We start from the raw sequence: 9,181 nt of genomic DNA on the forward strand, positions 1-9,181 counted from the left end.
ATCCAGCGTGTTAGATGTATGATCGATCCGTGCAGCGAATATCGATTCAGATCATTACCTTGTTGCAGCAAAGGTTCGCACCCGCTTGAATATGGCGAAGAATGTACGATCTGCTGTACTGTACTACAATGCACGGAAGCTGGACATTGAAAGCCTGCAAACACAACAGATGACAGCGGCATACTCCACTCGACTGACCCAACTGCTTGATGAAAGCACTCCTTGTTCCGATGATATAAAGGCGCAGTGGCAAACTATTGCCGCGAAAGCGGTATTTTCCATGGAGTGGCAAGGAGGAGGAAGCCTCCTCCAAGAAACCCATGGTAGGACCAAGAGTGTCGAGATGCTACTGAAGCCAAGTATGCGGCAGAAAGAAAAAGGAAATGGAAAGACGTGAGTGTGAGCGAATTGTGATGTACAGGAGTCAGAATGAAGACCGGAAATTCTACCAAAGAATTAAACATCAAACTTATGGCTTTGGTGCACGCACATCCTCCAGCTGAGACCTAGAAGGAAATCTGGTAACTGTCACAGATAGCATGCTGAGGATATAGAAAGAACTTTTTACCCAACTGCTAGTGTCCAACGTTGGCGACGAAGAGGATACCACAGAGCCAATCCGTGTTGTTACCTCCTAGTCAGAATGAGGTCCAAGTAGCAGTGACCCGGCTGAAGAACAACAAGGCAGCAGAAGCCGACGGGAAATCCGCTGAACTATTTAAGACCGGAGGCGTCACGCTATCACCAACTTGGAAAGAATAGGAAATAATCTCTCGGAACCATTCAATTCCAAACGAGGTTTCAGACAAGGAGATAGCCTATCGTGTGATCTCTTAAATGTCCTGCTGGAGAAGATTATACGCGATGCAGACGTGAATAGATATGGCACACTAATCACAAGAGAACGCATGCTACTCGCCTATGCCAACGACATCGGCGGCATTGATCGGTCACGGGAAGCAGAGAGAATGATCCTTCGTAAAACTGGCCCATATACCGTTTGCGTTAATGGAGAATATAGGCGTCGCATGAAGCACGAGCTTTATGGCGACGATAGCATAGTTACGCGTTTCAATATACAACGGTTGCTTTGGCTAGGCCATGTTGTTAGAATGGAAGCTCCAGCAAAGAAGTCTTTTGAAGGCAAACACGGTGGTACACGCAAGCCGGGAAGACCAAAAGCCCGATGGAAAGATCAAGTTGTGGGAGACACCACGAAACTTGGGGTCAGAGATTGTAAAATGAGCGCCGAAGATCAAGGCGTTTCCTTCCGGCTATTCTACGAATGAAGTCCAACTCCCGCAGGCGAATGAGGCGAAATATCTGGGACTATACTTGGACAAGAAACTAACTTGGAAAACGCACATAAAAATAAAAAGAAAAGCTTGTGATATACAACTACAAAAAATGAATTTTCTGATTGGACCAAATTCCAAGTTATCCTTAGAAAATAAGATACTTATATACAAATGCATTATAAAACCAATCTGGACATACGGTATCCAGCTATGGGGAACCGCTTCACATACAACAATCAAACTACTACAGCAACTACAATCAAAAACATTACGCAAAATTGCAGGTGCACCATACTACATAACTAATAAGCGACTACACGAGGAATTAAATATAAAAACTGTCCAGGAAGAAGTATTGTCACAACTCCAAAATTATAAATTGAGAATTCAACAACATCCAAACCCACTAGCAACAAACCTGATGAGGAACACTGAAACATTTAAGCGGCTCAAAAGAAAAGCACCGCAAGACCTACTGTAAATTTTTAACTCCACTTTAATGATGCATAAATAAATTTTATACGTGGGCCAACCACTGGGTTGGCACCATTAGTAATTATAATATACAAAATAATGTCGATAATAATGTAAATATCTATACTAAGATAGAAAGCATTAATAAAAATGAATTAAAAAAAAAAAAAAAATTCTACGTTCGGCTAGTGGAACAAATTTTCTGTCATAGCCAATTAAAGTAAAGTACGTTTTTTATAAATCAATACCATATTTAATCGGACAAACTTTGGCCTATTTTTTTCTGTATACCAAGTGTATACCTTAGATGCCTCACTAGCTGCTACTGTCGAAGCACCTTTTGAGTTCTGTCCTTCCCCGCTGGCGCACACCTTGAGCCAAATCCAACCGGATGACCCACCCACTCAGGACTTGTCGGGTCCCGTTTCGACGCCCTCCTCCCTGTTCCGGTCGTAGCAGTAGGATTTTCAGTTTCCTGCAATCCTCCAGACTTTAGTGATGTGGTCGATAGATCCTCAGGCAAGTGTTCAGCAACCACACCGCTTCTTTAGACCTTCAGCTTCAACTTTTTGAATCCGTAGGACACAACTCAATCAGACTTGTCGAGGTCTACGAGACAGGCGGAGTTTAGTACGAATACTGCATGTCTCCGGTCGCCATCAGCCTCATCCAATCTTCCAGTCAGTGGTTGTATTTGGATTACAGTCCGTTAGTCTCCCAAGTACAGATTCAGGATCTGAGGGAACCATGGTATCCAAGCGTGTGCCATTGCCATTGATACATTTCAATTAAGCGTTGATCCCCGAAGGAAATTAGTTTGTATCGGTCCTGATACCAGCCTGCATTGTCAAAAACTGGAGGAAACCCAGGAACTTCTGCCAGAACATCGGAGTGTACTGAGGATAGTCTATTAACTATCCCACTCCAATTATTCCTAGGTATGCAACCCTGTTCTTCCTTGTCGACAACTGCCATCACCAAACTGTCCCTAGCGACATAAGTAAAGGTTCTTGGACCCATCTTACTATGGGATGCCCCCCAGGTGACCGTGCAGCGAATCCACGCGTCCAATTTAGGGAGCCTCTGTTCCTAACCGAGAGTCTTAAGATCTTTCGCACCAAGGCTCTCAATGCGATGCGCCTTCTATTATTCCAACCTCTTAAAGAGCGTGTTGGTTTGCCGGGGAAGGCCGATGGCCTAGGCAAATTATAGGCATGCAAAAATAGAATAGGTTTGGCCTTGTCCTTAAGACTCGAACCAGGTGTCTTCGTCAAAAGCCCCTGCTGACCAGTCGTCTGTCGGTTAGTGGAGCCTGGAGCAGCCGCTCCACCAATCGAGGTTTCAGTAGCAGATAACATACTACGGCCTGATACCACCACCGCAGCTGTTGGATCTTTGGGGTCCATTCTAAGCCTACTCACGGGCTCTAGATCTGCCGCTCCACTGAAAACAGACGCAGATCATTAACGGCCTAATGGATAACACTATCGTAGCTATCCTTGAGTAACTTAAAATTTTTTCTAAAAATTATGACCTATTAGTAGCTACAGAAACGAGGAGCCGAAATCGATAGTGACCACATGCTCTTAGCTGACACTCTACGTCTACGCCCAACCATTGTGAAAAGTTCTACCTCTTTCACCTAAAAAACCCCGAAACAAGACAGCATTAACTGGGAAGCTACAAAATATCACCCAGACATGGGCTGACATAATAGCAGCATGTACGGAGAAGGCCGCCTCTATCATAGCCATTGCTGGACGATCCCAAAACCATGGATAAGCAACGAAGCTACAGTCAGAAAAATGTCTATCGTAAATACGAGTTGATTACATCATACACCTAAGTTCATGGTCTTTCCTCAAGTTTAATTAAAAATTCGTAAATGGTTAGAAAATTAACTTTCCACAAATAAACCAAACATTTCATGAATATAGATGAAATAGTATACTATACTTTACCAAGCATGGTTAAAAGCATATTATCGTCAACGATACCTCTTCTGAAACTTATTACACAATGAAATATTCAAAGAAATTTGGACTTTTAGTTCAATATATGTAACTAAAATGTTTAAAATTTTTGTTTCGTGAGTTCACAATAACATGCGCGGAAGTAAGCATAATTTAATTGCAGGCCAAATACGCTGCTATCTCCATTCCGAGGCGACAGCGTTTGAATCTCAGGCCACTCTGATTATTGGGGTGATCGCTTGAGCTATGGGGTGTGCCCCATACCGCAACACTTCAGCTTATATTGTTGCCGCTCATTTGTTTTATTGATTCGTAAACACCACGCAGGTTTCCTATATTATGGCTGGCACTATGTTCGTTTTCCACCGTTGAAAACCCACTTTTTCACGATTACTTTTTTAAACGATACACAAATAACAATGATAAAATAACAATTTTATTAAAGTTTTAAGTAATAAGGGAAACTCCTACTTAATGAAATCAACAAATCTATTTGCTTCAAAATCTATTACCTAAAAAAATAATCTGTGAAAAATATCGCGAAAAGCGAATATTGTACCAGCCTTTAGATGCATTTTGGGTTTGCTCTGCCGGAATATTGTTGTTGTTGTAGCAGTTTATTGTGACGTGTATCGTGCGGTCCCGGGACATACATCTTGCACGTCGGCATCAATCCTTGCTCTGCGTGTCACAAAGGTGACGAGACCACACTGACGCTGCATAACTTTCCACAGACCGGCCAATTGGTTTGTACGTGGTCAAGAAGGTTTCTTTGTCTGCACCCCAAGTGCTGCCAGGAAGTAACTTGAGGATCTTGCTGTCAAATGTAAAGCCAAGGGACATTTGATGGTCGGAATCATCATTTCTCCATCGACCATCACAGTCAACTCGGCATTCACCTTTGGTGAATGCAGATTTGGTGGCAGATATCTTCAGATTTATTGCAGCGAAATATGAGGCAAGTTCGTTGAGGCAGACATTCAACATATCGCAGATGTCAACAATGGGTGGCGGGCCTGATGTCATGATCGTATAATCGTCCGCATGTGATATGATCTCTATGCCGTCTGGAGGGGGTGGAATGGAGGATAGGTAGAGGTTAAACAGTGCCAGAGATATCACCCCACCTTGGGTAACTCCCTGTTTCATTCTACGGAGCTTCAACTTTTTATCCCTTGATTCCTCAAATGACTGGCGACCACACAGATAATTCGCGACCCAGCGTTTCAGGCCTGGCTGGAGAGACGTGTTGGCGATGTTCTCAAATAATTTGGCATGGCGGCCCAGTGCCACTAGGCACTGCCCTGGGCCTATCACATGGCCTGGGCTGGTTGAAGCCACGACAAATGTGTGCGATGATGGCATGCAAAGCAGTTTTTGTGCTGTGCAGACTTCGAAATCCTTGACGAGGCTCGGGAGGAGTTATGCTTCAAGCGTTTTTGCTACTGGTGAGAGAAGGGAGATCGGTCTGTACGATTCCCCCACACTCGGGTCCTTTCCAGGCTTCAGAAGCGGAATTAATCTGCCCGTTTTCCAGACATCGGGAACTATAAGAGTGTTCAAAGACAGGTTGAAGACAGTAGTAAGGTACTCAACTGCAGGTATATCCATATTCTTCAGCATCAGTGTAGATTCCGCCAGGGCCCAACGCCTTGGCGCCACGGATGACATTCGTAACTTCGCCCACGGCAGATTATGATGGCTGTCCATCGTCTCGGAGAATGACTCTCCTCCTTGTCCTGTCACTCTCGGAATGCACAATATATTGACAGTTGAATAACCTGGATTAGTCACGGTTACGTCGCCAAAAGTGACAGAGCTTGCCTATACCGGTGCCTACATTACATTGTTTCAAATGTTCCAGCCATAAATTCCGCTTATGTTCGTTGACTACCCTGTTTATTTCCAGATTCAGCTCACTGATTCTGGGTTTAGTGAGATCCATACAACGAATAACATAACACTCGTATGCTAGTACAACTGCCTGCGCCGAGAAATTGGGCTGCACTTGGGGTATTCGACCGGCTGGTATATAGCGAACGGCTGCTGCGTTAATGATGTCTCGAAATTTCCTCTTGGCCACTAGCACATAAGAGGGGGTGGCAGTTCACTGAAGCGGTAACTGGTATACTCTCTGAAGACAGCCCATTCGGCCTTCTTCCGATTGATAAACGTCCGGTGCTCAGAGGTTATGAAGTCGGGTGATCGGTCAATGGTGAGAATTATGGGGAGGAGGTCTGACCCTAAAGAAATGACGGCTTGCCAGGATACGTCACTCAGGAGATCAGGGGATGCAATGAAGATGTCTGGCGAGTTGTTTCATCTTCTCGTAATTCTAAATTAGGCATCCTCAATCTGCTCTGTCACTCTGGTCGTTACCTAGGGGAAAATGCCATAAAATGTCAATCCCATGACAGCCGGTTGTACGTACCGCATTGACCCGATTGAGTTCTTCATCGGCAAGGGCTGCCGCCTCAGTGTATAACACACTGCTACAACAACAACAACAGCCATGAAATGTGATGCGCTTAAAGTCCCCTAGAACCAGACGATTACGGCCAGATAGTAACCCACTTATCTTGGGGTTGTGAGCTTGGCCATTATTTGGGAAACAGCTACCAACCGCTGGTATTTACCCGTTGTATAGCTTTATATCGGCAGCACTGGACCTGATTGTTATCCCCATGTACTCCATGTAGGGGTCATTAGCACCATGCGCAGGCGAGATGGGTCTATATTGCACGGAATGGTGTATCACGAAGGCCAATTCCCCGCCTCCATTCCTTGAGCGATCCTTACTAAGCACATTGTATACGTGACAACTGTGCAAGCTGCAGTTTTGTCTCCTGGATCGCTGCGACCAATATGTTCTTCCGACTCATAAAATCCACAATCCCGTCGATCTTGCCATGGAGACCGTTTCAGTTAAGGTGCAAGAATGATACACTTCCCGGCAGTGGCCTGTCAATATTGGAGATGGGATGCAGCTGTTGCGTATATTGCGCACGGGAGAGTTAGGGGAGGTCAAATAGTCCGACGACGACGACGCTTGTGACCCACTGCTGGCTATGTTCGCACAGCACCATACAACATATTCAGTATGACTATACTGCCGTAGTGATGTGAGGCCAGAGCAAGATCGGAAATGAACCCACTCCATGCACCGGTTACATCTCACCGACACCGACCGATGATGAAGGCGTTTCTGGCAAACCAAACAGGACCAGGGTCCGGGATTCTTTTCAATCCCGGCACGGACCAAAAACGTACGGAGAAGGCACTCCGGGATGTGCCTCTCCCATGACGAAAAAAGGAGGCGACAGTCCTTACCGATGTAGTTTTCCATGGAGTCAATCCGGTGCGTACAACCGGCTGCCGTGGGATTAAACATGTTGTAATAGGTTAAGTGATTGGAAAATCATCCCAATGTAGGTATTTAAAATAAAATATGGCAATAAATTTCTCTTTAGGTCGAACCAAGTCCGATGCCTCTTCTTGCCACGAAGAAATCTAGTTATAGCTATAGTTATAGTTATATATATATATAGAAAGCATGTGAATTTAATTGAAAAAACTTCAATATATTTTCTTTACTATTCATACATTTCAATCGATCTTTATTTGTTAGAAATGTAATTTTGACTTACAAGATACAAAAGTGGATTTGGTTTTCTATACATTAGCGGGAAATTTGTATATTACAAACTAGATTATGGAGCATAGTTAATGTCGATGAGCTTAGTCTCTCATTTCGCCTTCTTCATCCTCGTCATCGACACCTTTAATATACAGGACGTTATTGCAACGTATAAGAACTTCTCCCAAGTTACCTGGAAATTGTTTGAGGTGTTTTTTTATGTGAATACTTAAACGTTTATTACCAGCTTTCTTACATACCAGTAACTTGTCCATCAATGTGTTCCTCAGTATTGGCCAATTGCATGTTCATGTATCCATCAACTGACACCAGATAGCCTTTGTATTCATGTCCCCACTTGAGTTTAATTATAACTGCTTTACCCGTTAAACCATTAAGAAATGGTTTGGGATTTATTGGCATAGCAGCAGACATGGTTACAATATAATTCTATTATTTGCTAAAACACAAAACAAAAATTACCCGGCTATAAACACGCTCGAGAAGAGAACACTGCCACACGTTTTTTGTAACTGCGGCGACCGAAGAGTCCGGAGACTGTTTCGTTGAGAGTCTAAACCCAACCAAAGAGTCAAAGTAAAAAAAAATCGCTAGCGGCGAAACCATATAAGAGACGCAGAGTCTAGAGTCAAATTTGAGGGATGAAAGAGAAACAACGTGACGGGTGGCAAGTTGTTATTTAGTCATTACAGTTTTTACAATTTTCAATAACTGCGAAGTACACGAAAATGCATTTAAACTGTACTGCAATGTTATCATTAAAAACATGTGTATATTCTATGTAAATTGAACACAAACATCTGTAATTTCGTATTGTTATTGTTAGGTTATTATATTTTTAGTAAAATTCTTTGAAAATTTTTGGCAACGTAACGAATTTTCATGAAAATATGGCAACATTTGTAGTGAGATATATGCTGAGAGAAGAGAACATTGAAAGCGACGCTGTCAAAATATAATTAATTATCTGCCTGGTTCACCACCTTCGCCCTTGTGTCAAAACCAGCTCATTTCATTGAGGAAAAACAGATGTTGGAGTGAGTGACTCGACTCACTTAAGTAAAAAGAGGTTAGTGAACCAGGCAGTAAATTTCAGCGTCATGACGCCAGACTCTGACTCTATCCGCGGCGGTTTTTTGTTTTCCATATAAAATGCATGTAAAACAACTTGACGCTGGCTCTTTGATTGGGTTCAGACTCTGAATAAACCCAAATTAAATAGTCGTTAGCGATGAAACCAAATAAGAGACTAGTAGTCTGGAGTGGATGAAACAGCGAATCTGGCGGTAGAGATTTTATTGAACTACAATACTATGATTTTTACACTTTTAAATAACTTCGAAGTATACGAAAATGGATTGAAACTGAGTTGTAATTTTATCTCTTAAAATAATTTGCATATTTTTTTCATGCAGATTACCATATTTGTAGTCAAATTATCTGAAAATTGTTGGCAACGTCTTGCCAACACACACAACATTGTGCCAACACACACAACATTTTGCCAACACACACAACGAATTTTGCGTGCGTGTGCGTACATGAGCAGAGAATATGCGAGAATGAAGATAACAAAAAAGAGAATTCAAACAAAAATCTGTCATCTTAATACCGTCAAATTTGGCCGTCTGTTAACAGCTGTTCGCGTAAGACAACCTTTTTTAATCCGTCTTGGTTAGAACACAAACAAAAGTCAAACAACAACACACAACAGTGTTGAAGCAAAGTTGATTCGGCCCATTTCGAGAGCATTTAATTACATTTCCAATCAAAATTGT

At 42.8% G+C, this 9,181-nt stretch overlaps 1 protein-coding gene across 1 annotated transcript; it reads right to left on the minus strand.

The window, feature by feature from the left end:
• Positions 1 to 7,327: 7,327 nt before the first annotated feature.
• Positions 7,328 to 7,918, minus strand: LOC106086302 (small nuclear ribonucleoprotein F). The gene is made up of 2 exons (XM_013250922.2): positions 7,643 to 7,918; positions 7,328 to 7,575 (listed from the first exon to the last, which is right to left on the minus strand). Exons 1-2 carry the CDS (start codon positions 7,815 to 7,817, stop codon positions 7,484 to 7,486), a joined length of 267 nt encoding a protein of 88 aa, XP_013106376.1. The 5' UTR covers positions 7,818 to 7,918; the 3' UTR covers positions 7,328 to 7,483.
• Positions 7,919 to 9,181: the final 1,263 nt, after the last annotated feature.

This window comes from Stomoxys calcitrans, chromosome 4 (assembly GCF_963082655.1).
Source record: "Stomoxys calcitrans chromosome 4, idStoCalc2.1, whole genome shotgun sequence".
NCBI lineage: Eukaryota > Metazoa > Arthropoda > Insecta > Diptera > Muscidae > Stomoxys > Stomoxys calcitrans.

What these genes read in the sequence shown, in the direction of transcription:
- LOC106086302 (XM_013250922.2), bottom strand. Translation starts at nt 7,817, where the DNA reads ATGTCTGCTGCTATGCCAATAAATCCCAAACCATTTCTTAATGGTTTA. An exon ending in CATTGATGGACAAGTTACTG is followed by an intron (nt 7,576 to 7,642) that starts GTATGTAAGAAA and finishes AACAATTTCCAG; the next exon opens with GTAACTTGGGAGAAGTTCTT.